This window comes from Lagopus leucura, unplaced genomic scaffold (assembly GCF_019238085.1).
Source record: "Lagopus leucura isolate 7727_CA_CO unplaced genomic scaffold, USGS_WTPT01 Super-Scaffold_73, whole genome shotgun sequence".
Classification (NCBI taxonomy): Eukaryota; Metazoa; Chordata; class Aves; order Galliformes; family Phasianidae; genus Lagopus; species Lagopus leucura.
In genome coordinates, this window is record NW_024962252.1 from 28,656,308 (window position 1) to 28,677,468 (window position 21,161).

Consider the following 21,161-nt stretch of genomic DNA (forward strand, 5'->3'; position numbering starts at 1 on the left):
GAAGAGCTTGAATTGTGTCAGATTCTAGGCCATGTTCAGCCCTGTGGTCCAGAACTGGTTGTTCTCCACAGTCTGAGATGATTATCATCTTATTCAGTAGGAGCTGGTCATTTAAGCTTCCTACAAGCAAGTGACCACCTACTATTGAATGTACTTCTTTACTGCTTGCAAATAAACACTCAAGTCTTTAGTCATCTTTATCTTTTTTAGTGTATAATGGGAATAATGGGTATATATTCTTATCATTCTAGTAAAAATAGAAGAATGTTTCTGAGGCTTTGAGAGCCATCCAAATTTTGCCCAGCTCCTTGGAAGTCTATTTGTGCAGCTGAGGATACAATCAAATTCTAACACCATTCAGTAAAACAAGGAAACCACTTTGTGTAAGCTTCCATGAAAAAAATATCTAGAAGTATAAGCTGACTATAGTGCTGCTATTGGATGTAAGGGGAAATAAAAGCTTAATTTATAAGGAGGCTTTTTTCCCCTAAAACGTGTTGTGTCTGTTGCCAGTCCTTGCTGTGTCAGTGTCCAGCTTCAGCTTTCCATCTAGAAAGTAAACTGGTAAGAAGAGGCTGGGGAGCAGCCCCCTTGGTGCTTGTCAGGGCTTATGTATGCTCTCAAAATGAAGATGGTGTGGGTGAGTGCACTTTTGCAGTTTATCTGATAAACAAGCAGTATTCCTGAGGGAGCTGCAGGTACTTCTGAATAACTGTTTCTTACCACAACAGAAGTGATTTTTATGCAGGTCTGCCATCTCTTCCCTTGCTGTTTTTGTAAAGAAAAGATATTGAGGGGAACTTGTGTTAAATTCAGTGACACCTTGAAATAGCTGTCTATAGGTACAGCACCAGACCTCCACACACTGAGTTGATTAAGCTGTTGTTTGCACTGTTTATTTCCCCTAAAAAAAAAAAAAGGAGTGAGGCTAAAAGCACCCCAGGGAATGGTTGTAAGGTAAAGGATGGGAAATTTAGATTGGATGTTAGGAAGAAATTGTTTATTCAGAGGGTGGTGAGGCACTGGCACAGCTCCCAGCAAAGCTGTGGATTCTCCATCCCTGGAGGTGTTCAAGGCCAGGTTGGATGAGGCCCTGGGCAGCCTGAGCTGGTGAGCTGCACACTGCCCATGGCAGGTGGCCAGAGTGGGCTTTGAGGTTTCTTCCAAACCAAGCCATGCTATGGCTTTATGATTCTGTGAATCAGGTGCGCCGAAGAGCTACCGGGTGACTTAAAACTCTATTCTTTGAACTCACATCAGTATATGTAGGGTGAGGGCTGTTCTTTCAGCATGATGGTCACTTCTGTTCAGGAGTGGCTGAAAGGAGGAAGAGGTGAAATTCTTTTTTCTTACCCTTGGGCAGCATGAGGCTGTAGTTGGATGAACACTTTGAGCAGTAATTAAAAGCAGCCATGGCAATTTTACTGAGCCCCACCTAGTAATTCTCACATTTGTGCTGTCTTCTCCAGCTGTTTGCACAGCTTGGGGAGACTCAGCTCAGGGAGTCTGATGAGTTTTAAAGTCTTAACAGTTTAATTCCTTTACCAGGTGATTTTCCAAGCATGACCTCTTTCCCTACCCAGGTTGTCATACAATCAGAGAAATGCACATGCCTGCACTGGGAAAAAAGACAGTGGAGGTCTGAGAGCAAACAAAGTAAAAGAGAATGCTGCACTGGCATCAGCATTAGCCAAAGCATACTGTACCAGAGATAGGTTTGTTTGTTTTTTTTTTGGTCATAACACATGGGCCAGTTTGTCTATGGAAGGGGCTGGCCTGGTGATGTGGGCTGCCCTGATACCCATTAGCTGCTTGCCTGCTTGCTCCAGTGCATGAAGCAGTGGGAATAACTTCAGTACCAATGCATACATGATAAATTATGACCCCTGGAATGTAGAGAGCTGGTTGCTTTGACAGGGCAGGCCTGTGAATCTTCTCATCTATTCTTTCTCCAAGCAGCTCACAAATATTACAGTGGTAGTCTGTCTGGAGGCTAGACTTCCAGAAGGAAGTAATGACAAATGTGGCAACAGAGAAACCTGATAAAGTAGCAGGAAAAGGGAGCAGGTGAAAGTATTTGTGGAAAGAGAACAAGAGAAGGATCATGGGCTGAAAATGGAAGCCTAAGTGAGTATCCGTAATGAGTTCCTATAGCCAGTGAAACTTCTATTTGCTCACATCCTGAAATGGAAGATGTGAACTGAGATGACAGTACAGTGTCAAAGAGAATGCTAAGAGAGAGAAGCAGAACGTGTCCTTTCCCTGATTTCTTTTGGCATATGACTTCTGGGAAGTTAGCAAGGCCTATGTCTGATTTTCTCTGCTCGTGTAATCGTGCAATTCTCATTGATGGCATTTTCAAGTATCAGTCAGCACAACCCAAACCATCAAGCTGTGCTTTAAACTTGTTTTGTTTGTAGTGGGAAGTGCCAGTGAAAACTTCAGGAGGAAATAACTCGTTTTGCCCAGGTGTATTTAGGCAGTTCTATGTTGCAGAGGGCACTGGTATTAAAATTTCTTTACTCCACAGTGTGATTTGACATTCTATTTATTATGTGTTTCTACTTTTGCAGAAGCAGTGTACCGTACTGTGGTACAAAGGCACACTGGTGCTGTCAGCACTGGAAAAGACTGAACTTGCCATCTCCATTGAACCTCGCCAGAAGCTGCCCAGCAAGTCACAGCTGTAAAATGTTCATCAGAATAAACTAAACGATCCTTGAGAGTGAGTAACAAGCAAATCTGCCTTTTTTTCTTTTTGTCTACAATGCTTTGAAAATAGGTTTGTGCAGAAATGTGTTTAGAAATGCACAAAAATTCCTGAGTAAATAACCAAGTGAGAAAAGCTCAGTTTTAAATAAGGAGCCAAAATGCTGTCACGCTGCTGTGTCCTTTGAAGTATGCAGTCTCTTGCCTCCCCTGCTGTCCATTTGTACCACCCATTGAAATTCGTGTCTAAGTTCAGCACTGGTGAGATAAACTGGCCAGTGTTGTACTGAAATGAGATTTCTCTAAGTGAGAAGTTGGAGACTCATCTCCTGTGCTCGGTGTGGGCTAGGGCAGGAGAACATGGCATGAGGTTCAGTGGTTTGTCACTCCCCACCAGGGGTAAGTTCCTTTCATGGAGTGTTTGATGAGCTATTTTTCTAAGTTAATATACATTATAGGCTATTAAGTTTTAATGCATGATACAACATTGCTGGCTCCTGAACCTTCAGTGAAAGCAAGCTTTGTGTCTTCTGAGGCTCTCCTAGCAGCAAATATGTTAAAATGAAAGGTGTGCTTGACATGTCAACACACCTGCAATTCTGATATACCTGAATAAGAAGAAAACCCAGTGCAATCTCTGCTGAAAGCCCTATAATTTAAGCAGTGATAAACTGAGAAGAACGTTGAAAGAAGTATAATTTGAAGTTGATTATTTATTCTGTTTTCTTCAAAAGTGGTCACAGTATATGAATGCTTAAGCAGGATAAGCACTCAGATACAGAAAAAGCATTGTGAGATGCTGGCTTTTGAGACAGATAAAGCTTGTAGTGCTTTCTGTAGAAAGCTGTGTTCTTGATAACTTAACATTCGAATGCATACAGTACCTGCAGTTTCCCTGGCATGCAAAGCAGGACTGATGTGCAGGTTAGAAAGGAAAATGAAAGACCAAAACCTGGAGAAATAGTTCCTTAAAATTTGCACCTCTGAAGTTGTCAGTGTTAAAAGGTTAAAAGGTTTGTAATTTTAATTTCCTTTGAAATCAGATTTCTATTTTTGCATGCTTGTGTATGTTTGTTCTTGTGTAGGTATGCATACATAAATCAGTTTTTCATCCTCTCAGGTATATGTAGAAAATGTGAGAAGACAAAAATGTGGAGAAGTGTTTTCCTAGAATCAGAATAGCTGAGGGATGTAATTATGTACAGAAATGAGCTGCAGGTCTGTCACATGTATACTTGCACATACATTTGCATGATATACACAAAGAAAAGAAATACCTTAGCTTTTCCTAGTTGGCCTACTTCACATGAAGGAGATTTGCACACAGGGACTCTGAAGGTTTTCAAGAAAACACACGTTTGAGGTGATACAATATGTTCCTTAGTTGGTTATGTGAAGCATCTGGCAGTAGTTCTTCATGAACCAGCTGAATTGAGACTGGTGATGACTCTACTTTTGTTTGTTGGTTTTTTGTTAGTTGGTTTTTTTTTTTTTTTTCAATAGATAGCCAGACTGTGTCCGTGGCATCACAGAATCACAGGAGGGCTTGAATTCAAATGGGCCTTAGAGCCCACCCAATTCCAACCTCCCTGCTGTGGGCAGGGTTGCCACCCATTAGATCAGGCTGCCCAGGGAAAGCCACATCCTCTTCGCAAGGAGCTTACAACGTTCTAAATTGTTTCATTTTTTCTTCTGGAAATAAAGCCTTTGCAAAGTAGCCTTTATGCTGATAGAGGAGCTGGACTTGTGGAATCATCTCTGGAAGCAGCTTAGGACTCAGAAAATGAAGGCTGAGAGAGAGAATGACTTCCATGGAGAAGTCATTACTGAGATTTGTTGAGACTTTCTGCATCAGTTGCTTTTTACATTTTATTCCAGTATGAGTATTTTAATTCTCATAAATCATGATTTACCATTGACAGGACATGTCATGATGCAACCAGGCAGACACAGTCTTCTAGCAAATTGCAGAAAGCAGAATCTTTCTCACAGATACTATGAGATTGTTTTAATCTAGCTTGAGATGTTTGATGTATAGTTTTCAAGATGCTGTTTAATGAGGTAATTATTTTAGAATGTGATTCATTTGTCAGTAGAAAGGTACTTTAGGATGACAGGTGTGTCCTTTGTTGACCCTAATGGGAGTATAACAGAGTAAGTTGGTGGTGTCTGCATTGCCCAGTGAACCCTTTTGTACATATTTGGTGTCATGATGCTGTCTAGAGAGCACCAGGGTTTTGTAGAGGCCTGAAAATTTGCATTCTGTTATCTGTGGTCAGAACAGACAAAGGTGGTACCAAACAGATCCTCAGTCTTTTTGTTTCCTCTCACTCGAGAATCTGAGATTCAGCTGCAGTCACCTATGACTGTCCTGGAAGAAAAATAATACAATGGGAGTGATAATTTCTAACAGTTACGCAAACCTTAGCTCTGTGGTAAAATTTGCCTGTGAATTTGTGTCTTGAAAGTATGGTCCATGCCATGCGACCTATAAAATAAGAATTTATGGGAGTGTAACTGTGTTTTTCAGATGGATGGCTGAGGAGTTAGAATGTTTCTGGTTTCTTGTGAAGATTTTTCAAACCTCACTGAAACTGGAGCGGAGCTGATGGTTTCTTACACCTATTAGGAAAAAACTTTCCTTTATAGAATCGTTGGTGGAGGGAAAACATGAGGGTGAATGGAGAGTACAGCAGATGAGGCTGAGCACAGGCTGTGTACAGGGAGGATGGGCCTGGTTTGGATATTTGTTTTGAAACTGTACATGTGAAAAGAAGGAGGAAACAACAAAGAAGGTACTGAGGAAATCACAGACAAGAATGCTGGTAATGCTGAGAAAAAGTCTTGTGTGTTCTCTGCAGTGCTGTGATGCAGGAGCATACTTGCACTACGGATATTCTTCTGCTGTTTGAGTCCCACTGGTGAAAATCTTCAGCTTCCCTCATCTCATTCCAAGTGAAGTATAATGAATTAATTTGTTTGCTGTGCAAACTATTCTGTGTGTGGTTGATATTTTATAGACTTTCTTGTTATCTGGATGAAGAAATAATTTCCTCTTCTTGTGGTATACACCTCGACCCCATAACCATGCGTGCAGTTTTAAGTATGTTGTTTGTTTCCGTGGCTTCAAGTGGTTGTAGATTAATTAGGTAGAACTGGCTTGTTCGTCCCTTGTGAGCTGTTGCCAGCCTTCTTGGTAATTATCACAAGGTTGTACAGGGCTCCTGGCAAGGGTACTAAACATCTGCTCAAGAGCAAATCCCCAGGAAAAAAAAAGAAGTGAAAACAGCTGATTACTTAGGAGACAATTTGGTGCCACGTTTGCGTTACCATGTTGGGTTTGATTTTTAAGACAGTTAGAACTGCCTTTGATAGATCACATACACAGTTAGAGTACTTGATTCATAAATTTATAATGGCCCAACTTACACAAATTATCAGTGAAGCAGAGCTCATATGTGACTGAGCAGATATCTGTGACATTTACTGCAACAGGAATAATGCAGTAATCATCGGCATCAGTGTTTTATGTGAAAAAGTAATCGTGCTGTTCAGCTGTTGTTTCAGAATGTGTTTCCACTTGGTGAGTCTTCATGTATGTCATACAGAAATTCCACGGCTATGTTTGCTACTGCAATTGTAGGGGTTTTTGGTTGCCAGAGTTTACAAAGCATGATTAGCTAAGACGGACCTAGAAGTTCTGGAGGTGGTTCGTAATGTGGTAGCCATGGTTTGTTCGTTAAGATACTGCTAATGATGCATTTTTATGGACCTGTTCAAGAGAGTACCCAATCATTCAAAGCAGCAACATTCACCATCTCCAGTGCAGCCCCTTCAGGTGTAGCAGCTGGGAGAAAAATCAAGACATCTGCAGAAAGCTTCTGAACTGATTTATGATTGTCTTAGAGGAAAATATTTTTAGCCCACAGTGATTGATTCTTCACAACTTGCAAGGAGATTTATGAAGCAAATAATACTTAGATATCCTTCACCATTTGTTGTGTATATATTGTCCTTTATGGATGTAATACATCAAGGGGACAAATCCTGAAGATATTTAGTGCTCATTTGACAGCCTGCTAGCATGAACATTAAAATCAGGGGTACTGTACACGGTATTAGGATGATGTCAGCATGAATAGAACATTCTCTGTTCTCCCACAACACAAGTATATTTGTTGGTATCTGAGAATGGGAAGAAACCTGGTCTCCTTCCCCAGCCGAGGAGGATTTTCCTATGGTAAGTTACAGAGCTTACTTCAGACACTAATTTGAGAGAGGGTGGCACCAATAGTAAAAAACCTACATTTCCATGAGGTTGGTACATGGTAGGTACATGGTAGGAGCAGACTTTGTCATTGCAGTATGGTGCTTGTAGGCTGCTGAGGTAGATGGAAAAGTGCCATTCAGAAAGGCAGTTATGAAGAAAGGTGGAGGGATTTGGGCTTATGTAGCTTGGAGAGGAGAAAGCTCTGGGGAGACCTCATTGCTACCTCCCAGTACTTGAAGGGAGCGCATAACCAGGAGGAGGACCAAATTTTTACACAGTCTGATAGTGATAGGAGAAGGAGGAATGTCTTTAAACTAAAAGAAAGGGAAATTTAGGTTAGATGTCAGGAAAAAGTTACTATTCAGAGGATGGTGAGGCACTGAAACAGGTTGCTCAGAGAAAGCTGTAGATCCCTGGAGGCATTCGAGGCCAGGTTGGATGGGTCCCTGGGCAGCCTGATCCAGTGGGTGGCAGTCCTGCCCATGGCAGGGGGTTAGAACTGAGTGGGCTTTAAGTTCCCCTTCAACCTAAGCCATTCTGTAACATCTCCCACCCAGAAATCCCTCAGTGCGTGAGTGTAATGCAAATCTCTGTTCTCTCACGAGCACAGCTGTATCCTGCTTTGTTCCCAAGGCTCAGCTCCAGCACTTCTGTTGAGCAGCAGTGAGCTGGAAAGATCTCCTAACTGCACTTATGTAAATGAGACCAGAACATCTCTTTCTTGTGTGTTTGCGTCTATACTGTGTTGTAGCCAACAATGGATATTGTTTTACTGTGTAAGCATTGCCTAACTGAAGAATGCTTGCTGTGAGCTGATCTTGCTTCTGCTGAATGTTTTTGACGTGTGTGCGCATGCATGTAGTGAAAGAGAGGGTGGGAGAATAACAAAGTTGTGAAACTTCGGTGAAACAGACAAAATGAACAGCTGTCCTGTGAGGTGCTCTGGAATATGCTAAGGGTAGAGCCTGCCTAATGAATAACGAGGTAATTAAAGTGGAAGGAAAACAATTAAACAATTGTTTACCGTGCTGTGAGATTGGTGATGTGTAACCGATGATTTGAAGCGTTGATCTCCATTGCTACTCTCCATGTGCCAGTGCCAGCAGGTGCAGCTTTGCCTGTTGTGGTGGCAACAAGGCTGGTTTGAGAGATGCCAGGCAGCTGAGAGCTTGTGTCTGGCTGTGCTGGATGGAGGGCTGCAGATCCACGCTGGTGGCAGAGCAGGGACATCAGCCTGGCTGTTTAGTGTTGGTGGGAACTTGTGGAGCAGCTGGCACACAGAGTTCCTTGGGAGACTGCTAAAGTGATTATTGAAGTAATTAATAACAAGTGGGAAAAAAGCAAAAAACACACAAAAGTTCTCAGATGAAGTAGAGCGTGCTGATTGAGGAGGTGATGGATTATACAACTGCATGCATGAAAACTTTTGCTTGCAACAATAGTATTTCAAAACATGCAGTGAGAACAACAGTAAACAGCATCAGAACCAACATACAAGAAAATTGTCTGATTTCAAAATGTTCAGCACTGTACAGTCCAGCTCAAAAATTAGTATTGGTGTAGTTGATAAATACGTATCAAAAGCAGATAGTTCTTGAGCTGGTAGTCTGTTCTCATTTTTCAGGTGTATCTTTTACTGGGATGAGAGGAAACAGCCTTAAGTTGCACTGAAAAGAGTGGTGAAGCACTGGAAAGGGCTGCCCAGGGAGGTGGTGGAGTCACTGTCCTGGAGGTGTTCAAGAAATGTGTGGATGTGACACTGAGGGACGTGGTTAGTGGGCATGGTGGGGGTGGGCTGGTTGTCAGATTAGGTGATGTGAGAGGTCATTTCCAACCTCAGTGATTCTATGTTGTGCTTTTCATAATGACACCTTGGGCTCTTCTGAACTGTCTTTTAGGCCAGGAAGGAGTGAGACACAGAGTCCTCCCTTTAGCAAAATTATATACCTTTTTCCCAATAGATTTGTACTGGATTCATGGGGCGAACTGGAGAAAAGTCATTCAAAGGAAAGCAGTGCTGCAGGTTTTGAAAAAACTCTGAAAGTCACTCAGCAGAAATGGAAGGTATATCTACATCCTGGGATAAATGATAAACTGAGTTAGGTTCCAGGAAACTCATTCTTTAATGCAATAACCCACCTTGTTATTCTGAGTACTTTATTTATGCTTATTCATATTTTAAATATGACAAGCTACTTCTCAGAGAGAGTAGACAAGAAAAAGAGAATGCTGTGGATTTAAATATCCTGTTATGTACTAATAAGCAAAGAAACCCATTTTCCTCGGAGAGCTGAGCAATGAAGAGATGGGCAGCATTAGAAATAGGAAGTTTTCGGGAAGCTTTCTTAGAAAGGATTATTATAAGATTATTATAAAAGAGTACTATTATATATCATCTCATAAAACAAATGGTCTGACTAAATTACACAGGACTCGTTTAAAGTAATTTAGAATAATTATTACTTACATTGCATGGAATAAAGCTGCTAGTGATGAGAGCTTTTCTTGCAATAGTCAGCACCATTTCTGGCAGTAAACTAGAGAAGAGAACTTGGGGTCTACTGCAGGAAATGGGAGCCCCTTTTTCTATTTTTTTTAATTTTTGTATTGAACCTTGGTACAACGGTAATAAAACCAGGAGCTTTTTGTTAGCTACACTAGTGATCTTACTAACTGAGAGTAACCTGTGCTCTGGCATTGTATGACTTTCATTTATCACGTGGGATTTTATGAAGTTGATTAACTTACAAGTCTTAAGTCTTTCAGTTTGTTACCTTTTTTGTCTCTTTCCTGCAAGGGAAGCCTTTATTTTCTTTTTATCCTTTCTGTGGATATAGGAGAGGCTGTCTTCCAGCCTGGCAGTGTCTGTGATGCTTGCTGTGTGCTGGACTTTTCTCTAGCTCCGGTAGGACTGCCTCCAGCAGCCAGACATTTCCTGGAGCTCCTGTACTCACGAGTGCCTGACTCACTGAGCTGCTAAAATCTGTGGAGATGCGGCTGGCTCTGGCTGGTTGGAGACATTGCCTCATTGCTATGGTTCTGAAATACTGAACGGTGATATCAGCCCAAGTGTCTCCTGTCATGCTTCGCTGATCAGGGGACCACGTTGCTGTCTCCGTGCCGAGCCAAGCTGCGGCATTGGGACCAATAGGCGTTGCCTTGGGCTGCCATCCTGTGGGGTGCTGGGGCAGGGCGTTGCTTTCCCTACCTGCCCCAGGTAAGCAATCTGATCTTTACCAGAGAAACACAGCGAGAGCTGCTGCTTATTGTAAAGTAAAATCTTTTTTTTTTTTTCTTTCTTTCTTTTTTTTTTTTTTCCTACCTGTCTTGATTTCTTGGCAGAAGGATTGAATATCTCCGTGCTTTCCAAAAGCATAGGAGCAGGAGCACTACAGGATTCCTGGCACCAGGGCTCTGCTGCTTGGAGGAAGCGGCAGTGATTTGGGATGGTAATGAGGGCTTTAGATCTGAGCATTAGGCACTGGCAGCAGGGGCTGCCGCAGCGCCTGTAAGCCTGTAATCACGTTATTCGTTTATTTTGCACTACCTGGGTGCAAAAGAGCGGTCAAGCCTTTAATTGCAGCACTTGGGCATCTGTTGCCTTCTCCCTCAGGCTGCCTGTACAGACGCAGTCAAGAGAGGATGCTCTGTGTTTCTGAGGCACATGGAGAGATAAAGCTGGCTGGGAGGGGTTTGGTATCAGAAGGGGAGTGAGGAGTTATCCTCCGAGTGTCAGCGCTTCCTGTCCTGATCAGACACACTTTTCTGAGTTGTGAAGCATCCAAAACATGTGCAGTTGAGGAAATGTAAAGCAGCTGGAGGTGGGGATGTGACCTGTTGTGTGAAAACCATTCTGTAAGGCAGCTGGCATTGGAAACGTGGCTTGTTACATGACTACCCTGCTGCAGAGGAGACCCGCTGCTGCTGGAGGCTTAAACAGCGAGATGGAAACCCATGTGAGACTGGCTGCTGGATCAGTTCCTTAGTATGCTTTTGTATGTGATCCAGAGGAGGCAAGAAGGCAAAACACATCACAGAGTAGAGCTGCCACAGGCAGTCCCTCTGGGCTGCGGGGCTAATGATTGCCAGAGAGAGCTTACTGCTATCATCAGAAAGGAATGAGACAAGCTATGAAACGAGTGCAGCTTCCAGCCTCCACCTCTCGCAGCTACATACATACCTGTTAGCATGACTGCTCCTTGGCAGCTCTGTGCTTTGTCACCTGAGCACTGGTGTGGGTTTGAGGTCTCTGGTGCTTCACCTAAGTCATAATGAGCACTTGTAGTTTTTTGGGAGTTTGGTCAGGAATGTCTGTGTGTCAGGAAAATGTCTGCATTCGACTTTCTGCAGCAAATAGTAAAAAATCTCTCAATGTCAATGATGTTACTGATATGTATATTATTTTAATTTAAAAGGTAAGAAAACCAAACAGGTTCTGATCAGAGATGTTTTGGAGTGCACAGAGCTGGCTGTCAGTGTGCTGTGCACATCTCCAGGTAGGGGCAGCCAGGCTTGCTGTTGGCTGTGGGCAAACAGTTGACTGTACAGTACGTTTGGAAACCACTGTTGCACAGACAGGAGCTGGCACAGGAGCAAACAACTTCACTGCCCAGAAAGCTCACAGAAAACATAGTTGGTGGGCTTGGAGGGACAGGAACACACACCTGGTAGTGGGGATGCTACCTGGGAGAAAGCAGGGCAGCCAGGTTGTGGGGCTTCAGCTTGCTTCAGTAACATCAGAAAAGCAAATACTTAAGGCAGGTGAGATTGAACTTGTGTTACTTTTCACATATCAAATTATTAATTATAGGCCACCCTCAGGGTGCAGCTGTCCAGCTGCCTGGGGTACAGTGCTGTTTCCTTGTTATCCCCTGCTGGGCTGCGTTTGAGGCCTGGGAAGTTTTTACCTAGTTCCTCTCTCTGAATAAATGCAAAGCTGTTTCCTTATTGCTACAGACAAGTTAGCAATGAGCAAGTGTGGGGATGGTAAAGAAAAGCCTGGATTCTTTCCCTGGAGACACCACAACCTCATGCTTTCAAATCCAAGTGTCAGTTATCTGGAGTTGGCTTTGATGTAATTATTCTGTTAACCTTGGAGAAACTGGTAACTTTCCTGTGCTTCAGAGAGCTCCTTGTCTAAAGTAGGTGTAGTATCTGTAAGCATAACGCTCACCTCAGAGGATGTTCAATAAAATCATAAAAACTAAATGCTCATAAAGTGTTCTAAGAGTCATTAATACAAATTGCCATAGGAATGCAAATTAGTTTCTGCTGGTATCATCTACAGGCTAACAAACAGGGTTTTAATAGAGGTGAGGTTTTGATCAAAAAGTAACGTAGATCTTGAGCCATCCAGAGTCTTAGGATGACACTTTGTTACACAGAGGATTGCAGTACCCTACTGAGCATTCTGTTAAACAGGGTTGCAAGTCCTTTTTTGTTGCTGGGGTGTACTGGTGAATATAAACATGTAACATTGGAGTGGAAGTAAAAATCCTCGCTCCCTGTATCTGGAAAACAGGAGCATGGTGTACTGCAGCAACCCATGCACTTTTTCCTTCTTGCTGGGAGTGTCTTCCTAGTACATGAATGGCAATGAAATCTGTCCTGGCAGTGCCCTCTCTGCTGAAACTGTGAGCAAGAACATCAGTACTCTGAGTGATGGGATTGTGTTAAGAGGGCTTTGTGCTATCAGCCAGACTGACACAACCAGATCAATTTAGGGGGGCAGCCAAGCTGTGATGTAGTTAGTAAGTTTTTACTATTGCCGTTTTGAGGTATATTCAAAAGGATAACATAAATGTGAAAGATGCTGTTTTCTACTGTCAGTCTCCAAGATCAGCTAGTCTCTGAACCTTTTAAACTATGTGAAGTCCGTAGTACTAGTAGCTGGTAATGAGCAGTATAGGGGTATTTCAAGAGAAAGGAAGATAAATTGTCTGCATGCACACTGACTATCTTGACAGTATTTTTGCTATACTGAAACAGTTACATACCAAGGTGTGAAGTACTACCAAAGTAAACTTAAAGCTGAAATCCTTCTGCACTGGGAGGTTTTGGATCCTTAAGCTCAAAGTGTTCTGCAGATAGATTTGCTGGAAGCACGTCACAAGTCTTTTATCAGCTCTGGTGGTTCAATGTATTGGGCAGGTCATTGGAGACAGGAAAGAAGAACTTGCTCACAGTCATTTCCCTGGTTCGCATGAAGAATGCTAAATCTGAATTGTCCCCAGGATCAGTGTGGCATGATGTCAGCACCTCTCTGGGGATGCAGTTTCTCAATGACAGTGAGGATCAGTGTTTCCCAGTTTCAGGTTGTGATCCCTGCCAAAGGTGTCCTTCGAATGGTTTGCAGGAGGCTGTGAAGTGTTTTATACCAGCAAGAGAGCAGTCAGCTGCCTTTAATTGCTGACTGCTCTGAGTCCCAGGGCAGAGATTTGTGTATTTGTATCTGCATCCCATAACTATAACCTACCCTTGCTCCCTTGGTCAAAACAGGCTGAGGTGCTGATAGCGACAAAGGGAGTTAACTCATCCTTGGCTGATGTATAGTGTGGGAGATGTAGGGAGAAAGAGAGAACAAAAGGGGGCCACCACACAAATACAGATTGGGCCAAAAGAGAGTTATGCTTTCAGAAAGTTTAAGGATTTAAATGAGGGGAATTAGGACATACTGAAAATGTGTGTCTGTGTGCACTCCCTCTGCCTTGCAGTAGAAGTGCAATGATCCTTTCCGGGAGGCTCAGAGGTGTTTTGTTTGTGACCCCCTCCAAACTGATGAAGAGATGAGCGCTCGGGGAGGAGCTGCTGCAGTGCCTCGATCTGTGAAATGTTGCTGACAGCAGTGTTGTTGTCTGATCCACAGGTCCAGAAGATGGCATAGGAACATCACTGCCTTCCAGGGAGCCGGGGTCCTTTCTCGCCTCCTCGCATGCTGCTTGGACTGCTCTGAAGCTTTTGTTTCTGGACCGAAAAAACCCGTGAGCTGCTTGCCCTGCAAACCTTTCTCTCCTAATTCATGAGCCAGCAGGATGTGGTCGCTGTGCTTTCAGAACGGCTTCTCATAGCTGCGTACAAAGGCCAAGTGGATAATGTGGTGCAGCTTATCAACAAGGGTGCCAAGGTAGCAGTTACCAAGGTAACAAGAGAAAAACGCTTTACAAAATCCCTGGGAACTAACATAACTCCTAAACCATTGTCTGTGAAAATGCCCTTGCAGCTTGGCAATTCTGAATTGAAATTCTGTAATTGAAGCTAGCGGTGTTGAAATTTCCTTAAAGTTTATACGTATTAGCTCATGTAAATTTAAAAAATAGTGCATGTCTTGTAGTTGGACACTTTTCATTAGATGTATGTACAGCTATAGTCCTTACAATGTACTGTGCTGGTGGAGGTGCGGTGGTATTTTTCAAAATGAGTGTTGACTTTTGTACGACGTGCAAAATGATGAATGGAACAATTCATCACTGTTGGGGGATGAGAGGAAGGGGGAAAGCCACCTGTTGTGGTAAGATAAAGGCATGCAGAAAGCATTCCTTTGCTGTCAGAGTCTATTGGTATGGCAGTCTCACTTGCATCTGGTATCTTCACCCTTGACATGCTGTGTAGTCACCATCCAACTGCAAACTTGGGGTTTGCAAACCGTGGTCCCTAGACCTTAGAGATAAAGTCAGCATCAAAGGATTTCTGCTTAGATTTTAAGAGAATCCGAATGGATATTTGGCTACATCTCTCAGTGTTAGAAATAATAGCAAATAAAAGATGAGCTAGAATGCATCTGTTGCAGAGAAGGCAAAAAGCCCTAATGCAAATTAGGTAAGCAAGATCTTCAGAACTCTAGCATAAAATCTGGGACATCCTGTTTTGACAGATTGTTGTTTTCTGTTGTGTCTAGCCTGATTTCTGTTTCCATATTGGTTTTGAACACAATAAATACATGGGAACTAATATCCACAGAGAGAAAGCAAATGTGAGTGCATGAGATAAGATTTTTTTTTTTTCCTGTTTTTATCTGTCAGTAACAGTTGTTTGCAATTGCTTTGTGGTGACTGAGTTGTAGGTAGTATTTATTTTGAAAGCTGGAGTGAACTGAGGGTAATTATTTTTAGTGAATTTTGCATGCTAAAGCTGAGTGGTGTTTTGCAAAGATGTAGTAAACGAGAATGGTCCCATAAGGATGCCTGTTTGCTTCTGTTGTCCACACAGCTGTAGTTGAACAACAGTTACTGGAGGTGGTCAGTAATAGAAAAAAAAATTAATATATTTGAATGGTAATGGTTTTGTTTGATTGTTTTGCAATGGTTTGGGTTATTTTTTTATTTTTTTTTTTTAGTTTATCGAGTTTAGAGGTTACTGAGAGACCTACTTGAAAATGAAGCATTAAAAGGATGCCATTCTTCATACAAATTTGTGTATCAATGTCGTTGGAATTCTGCACTCTTTGAAACATGAGATGAGGTGTCTTTTGTGACAGTTGCCAGAATAGTCATGCCACTGATTTTACTGCTTCATGAAATTAGTTGCCATAATCCATAATTCTAATGCAGAATTGATACTTTCTCCTAGTAGAGGTTGTCTTCTTTGCACTCATCAATGCTTTCTGTTTATTACAGTAACAGTAAAGGCATGTTGTGTAAATCTGTTCAAAACCAAAATCAAGTTAATTTGATGAATACAGATTTACCAAATGTAAAAGAAATTTCTTTCCTATACGATATACAGGTGGCTTCCTGCTTCCATGACTTGCTTTGTTGTTCAACCTTTGAATGGAAAATCAGATCAAAACTTAATTGTTGGCAAAACTGTGCAGGTACACAGTTTTGGTGGCTTCACTGGAAAGTCATGGAGAGACCCAGACCCTCAGGTGAACTCTGAGACCATCCCTGGGGCTGACCTGACACTCCAGGGTTGTAGCTGTTGTGACCTGGAGGTTGTGGGTCATCCCCATTGAGCTCAGGATGGGTTGTGACAAAAGCTGTCGCTCTTGCCATTCTGGATGCAGCCTGGCATGTCAGCAGGATAGATCCGCAGCAACCTCTGTTCAGGGAAGATGAAGTCAGACCTGAAAGACTGTGGAGGACTGCAGAGGCTCTTGGAGTGACCAAGGCTACGTGTTGGCAGTGTTTTGGTGGCACTAGAGCACGTGTTCCTCTTCTGTTGTGTGCCAGGTAGAGGCGAGCTCAGTGCAAATCAAAAGGCATGAGACCAAACTGCTGTCCTCATCAAAACCCATCAGTTCAGGCTCCTGGTCAACACAGCATGGAGTTTGCTCTCACCCAGCCAGCTGCACGGGGGGATAGCACGAGCATATTTGCCTGTGAAAGGCTATATAAACATACATACCCTGAAAGAGCTTGGCTCACTAATCTAGTGACACAGAGGCTGTAAGGAGAAAGAGGCATTTAAAGTCAAGGACATTGTTGTCACAGGATTGAATGAACCTCATCTATGTGTAAACTGAAAAATTTACAGGGACTTTTTCAGCCATCAGAGAAGGTGGGTTCTTCTGTGGTCTTTCAATAAGCAGAAAAGGCCCAAAATAATAAAGACTTTTAAAATGGGGTTGTTAATTTTAGGTTGGGAATCAAATGACGGAGTAGGGAATTATTGATTAATCTCTCAGATGAACTGAAGTGCAGAGCCTTCTCCCCTAGCCACAATAAAACTCATTGCAAAATGCAGACTAAAAAAAAATGTAAATTTATTCACACGCTGCAGTTCTCTTCTAGTTGTATACCTTCTATTTTTATTCATAATCTTCAGTTTGTTCTGTCAAATTAATTTTAGATTCTAGAGATTTGTTCCAAAGAAAAAAATGACTTTTGTACTTCTCAGCCAAAATTCCTCCTGAATTGTATCAGAGTTTTATTGAAAAAAGATATGCCGAGGCAAAGCTCTTTTGGACACAGAGGAACAGTTCCCTCATCGTGTTAGGCTTGAAATGAGTTTCTGGTATGCATCTGTAAGCACAGACTGATTCCAGTGGAAAAACACCATGCAGAGCCACAGCTCGAAGAGGCTGGACCTTTATTCTGAGGAGTTCTTTATTGAAACCAGATTAATTGACCATGGCTTAAGGATAATGAAGCATATTTTCCATAACAAACCAAGGACTAGTAAGTGCTGGATAGGTGGCAAGCTCGTCCAGTTCTATTTTTACTTTAGTATGGAAGGTCATACGGTACAGTTAATTGCTGCTTCAGTGAACAGTAATTCAGCTGCAAAATAGTGTTTCATTTTTATCACCTCTAGCTGGATGATTCTAGAAGAAGAATATGAAGGAATCAGAATTCAGTGTAGAATTGATTTGCCCAAGTGTTCACTTCAGCATTTTCTCCTGAATGCATTTGTTTCTTTGTGATAGTATTAATAGCAACTCACCTGTCCAGCTAAGCCTTCCATTCCTGTGCAGCCGGTGTGAAAGAGTGTGCTTCCACCTCCTTCCTGCCACCAGCAACAGCTAAGGGCACGTGGGCTCTTTCCAGATTTGATACATTTTAAAACATGGATGAAAAAAGGAAAAAGAGCTGATGGTGACAGCACTGCTGGCTTCTGATGATGGGGAAGGGGTGATGGTGGTACTGCACTGCAGGTGCACATGCATGTTGTCCTGGAGCTGGGTCCTCTGCCACGAAGCCATGCAAGGTGGTGGTGAGGGAAAGTCTTATTCACAGTGCCTGATGCTTCACAGCTCTTCTTTGAGCCTCTTGTCAGCCACAGTGCTGTCACTGCTCTGCCTAGTTGGACAAAGAGATCATTTCCATTTTTGTGCCTTTCCGTCCGACGTTTTTCACAGGCTTGAAATTTACGGCTGTTTGAAAAAGAAAAAAAGAACAACTACTAACAGAATCAAACCAAAACAAACAAACAAAAAAGAAACAACTGGTAATACAGACCAGCTGATTCCAACGAACAAGTTTGTTTGTAAGGTATTTTGGTGACTATACTGCCAAATCTGAAAGATTAAGAATTGAGCCTGGTATCATTAAGTCTTTTCTTCCAATTTGCAAAACTTGTCCCATCTTTCAGTTCCTTTGTAATAGAGGCTTTATTTCAGTAAAGCTACTGACAGCTGCTTCTTGAAAGTTTAAGCACTGCAGCTTTTGCTGAGCTGCCCTGCCTTGCCGTTTTCCTTTCCCCAAGTTACTTTTAATTCTGACATTGTGTGGTGAGATGGATTCAGGAGAGGGCTGAGAACCACCAGAACTGGCAGAGGAGAAATGGAAATAGAGATGTGTCAGGTAAGACCTGTTCTCTTATCTTGTCTTTGGGATGGTGCCGAAAGGAGGGGATAACATATGATTGATTTCACCTCCTGTGCTTGAACTTTTGGTGTACCCTGAGGCCTGGCTGAAACCCATCTCCCTCAGCACACTGGGAACTTCAGCCCTTGCTGTGGGCTTGCATCGTGCCTGGAGATGAAATTCAGCTCTGAAGCTCTGTCATGGCTTACCCAAACAATGTGATACTTGGTGCTGGGATTCACTGGGGTGCTGCAGTGTGTTACCAGCATTCAGCATTCAGAATTAATATGGCCCAAAGAGCTGTGTGTTAGCTAGCACACAGAGAGGAATGTGCCACTCTCTGTTAAACATGAAGAAGATTGCCAGAGGAAGCAGTATTGTAGCACAGGCAGTTTCAATGTAGTTAGCATATTACCATTGGGATTATGAATATTTTTTTTCAAAGGAAAGCAGTATATAGCTTTTCTGCAGAGCACAGTGTTAAGAACGTGGCTATAAAATCAAATTCTGGAGAGATCAGCATTTAAAAAAAATGTGGAAACTAGTGCTTCTGTTTTAATTCAGCAATTCTGTTTGTTTATCTGTTTGCTTGTTTGATTTGATTTTTGAACTAGTTGTGTTACAGACCTCCCATATGGCAGTGTTTGATAGTGCTAGGGTACTTGTAGACTTGTCATCAAGATTTCAACTTGAGAGCGTGCAGAGTTCTTGAAAACAATTTTTTTTTTCCCCTATGTTGAAATGGAAACAAAGAAATCTGTTCAGTGCTTTCACGTATTTGTGCTACTTCAGCTTGAAAAACTGCTTATTGACTTAAGCATCTGTTCTAAACAATAAATAAAAATAAATGAAAGGGAAATAGCAGACATTTAGAGACTTACTTAATAATGCCTGTTGAGGCCAGCGAGAAGCTGTGTGCTGACTTGAGTGAGCAGGTTATTCATGGGGAACAGCATAACAAATCATCAGTGTGAACAGTATGACAGGAGTTTGTGTTTGTTTTCAAGCTTTCTAATAAAATGTGGATAGGCATGTTTTGGTATAAATGTAGAGTGGAGGAATAAACTGCAGTGCTTGTGCAGCACAGCACAGTGAGAACTGAATGTACTTGCATAAAAGTATCTACAAATACATAAACACAAGGAAAGAGCCTGCAGCTCCTGGTGTTAGACCCACCACACCTGGAGCTGCTACTCCAGGAAAATTCTGCTTTTAGACTGTTCATATTGACAGTTGCCTGTCAGTATTTGGAAGTTAGAACACGGGCTGAATATAAACAGAAAATTTAACTGCTGAAATTCATGTGGATGTTTACTGTGGATATTTGCTGTGCTTGACTGCGATCTGATACACCCTGGAGCTGTAGCTCTGTGTCATGGTTGTTGGAAGTGACAGCATTAGTGCAAGATATCCCATTTATTTGGTCAATAAGTCAGTGACGTGGGAGGATTTGTGTGATTTGTGGCCTGCTGAAGTAATTATTTTCATTTGAATAAATGTCCAAACTGCATATTTTTTAGATGAATGACCACTTCATTGGCTCATTAATCTGAGTTTCAGAAGTCTCTCATTTGTATTTCTGTAGTTGCCTGTAATAACCTCCAAATATTACAGTTGATATTTACAAAGGCCGATGAGCTGTTAAGTTTGCAATCTACATGTTAAGCAGCCTCTGGATGTAGAGTTTTCTTTCTGTGATGAGTAGCTAAGAGGTGTTCTTGTTTATATATTTTTCCTCTCTTGCTAGGACCCTTATGTGTACTCACATAAGACCTCTCTTTAGTGCTTCAGTGGGGAGTGTGAAATGTCTTTATGAAGAAAACATGTAGAGAAATTTCTCTGTCCTCTTCTTTCTTCCTCATAGATATTTTAGACAGGATACATGGCTGTGAAAAAAAAAAACACCTGACAGCATAGTTTAAAAAGAATAGTCTTATTAGCCCATGAGCAATCTCCTTCCCACCAGTGAAGGATTGATGGTACATATGTACACACATACAGTGTGTATGTATACGTATGTGTGGGGTGGGTGAGTGCATCTTTCCAGTGTTTGCATTGCCTGCACTGGAAGAGCACTGTCCTCCTGTGCCATCTCTCCTTGCTTTGATGTAACTGGGGAGAAAAATTCTGGCATTGTCCGTTCTTGCAGTGTTGTGATTAATGATGTGATGGCCAGTGTTGTTCCAAAACTTTGAACTTCTAATCAATGTAATGTGCTGGAATTGATCCTCCTTTCCACATCCTGGTTGGGATCCTCATTTCCCCAGTCTCCCTTTATAGACACTGGGAAAAGTTAGGGGATTGCACATATGCAGCAACCGTGGTCTCATAAGGGTTCTCATTCCAGACTCCAACTGAAGGGGATACCTCTGTAGAAACACACAAATCCTGTGGAATAAAAAGCTGAAGTGTATTTAATCATTCTGTAGACTTTTGTTTTCAACAACTCATTTTTCTAGAAGAGCTTTGGAGACCTGGCTGAAGTTTTTGAATGGGAGGATGACAGTGGATAGCACAACGATGCAACCTCTCTGCTCTATAACAGGAATGGCCAAAGCTGCTATGTGTGAGCTTCTTCTCCATGCATCACTGAAGAAATGGTGATGCTTGGTTTTGCTGGTTGAAGTTTATTAGAATGCAGTTGGTAACTCTACTAACCCTGCTTTCCAAGGCTGGCAGTTCTGCCTGCTACCTGCCCATCTAACCCCTCACCTCTTTCCTATCACCATAGAAATCAATGCTCTCCCTGACCCAGCTGTGGTGTCTCCCATTGAGCACACCTCCTGTTCCAGTGCTGGTCTCCTGAAGCTGAGACAGAGGAAACAACCCAGCTGTGGAGATGTGGGTTAGTCCCTCTTGGTGAAATGGGAATTTCGTACTGCCAAGGGAAAGTGGTTGCAACCACTTTATTTTTGGGTGCCTTAAAGCATCAAATGGGC

General features: G+C 42.3%; 1 protein-coding gene across 3 annotated transcripts in view; it reads left to right on the forward strand.

Moving 5' to 3' along the window:
• The window catches only part of ANKRD6 (ankyrin repeat domain 6), a 111,385-nt gene that overhangs the window by 61,686 nt on the left and 28,538 nt on the right, over nt 1–21,161 (forward strand). For all 3 annotated transcript variants that reach the window (XM_042887071.1, XM_042887080.1, XM_042887090.1), the window contains exons 3-4: nt 2,574–2,725; nt 13,845–14,117. In XM_042887071.1, the coding sequence (XP_042743005.1) occupies nt 13,998–14,117 (120 nt within the window). In that variant the 5' untranslated portion in view covers nt 2,574–2,725; nt 13,845–13,997. The remainder of the gene's footprint in view (nt 1–2,573; nt 2,726–13,844; nt 14,118–21,161) is intronic.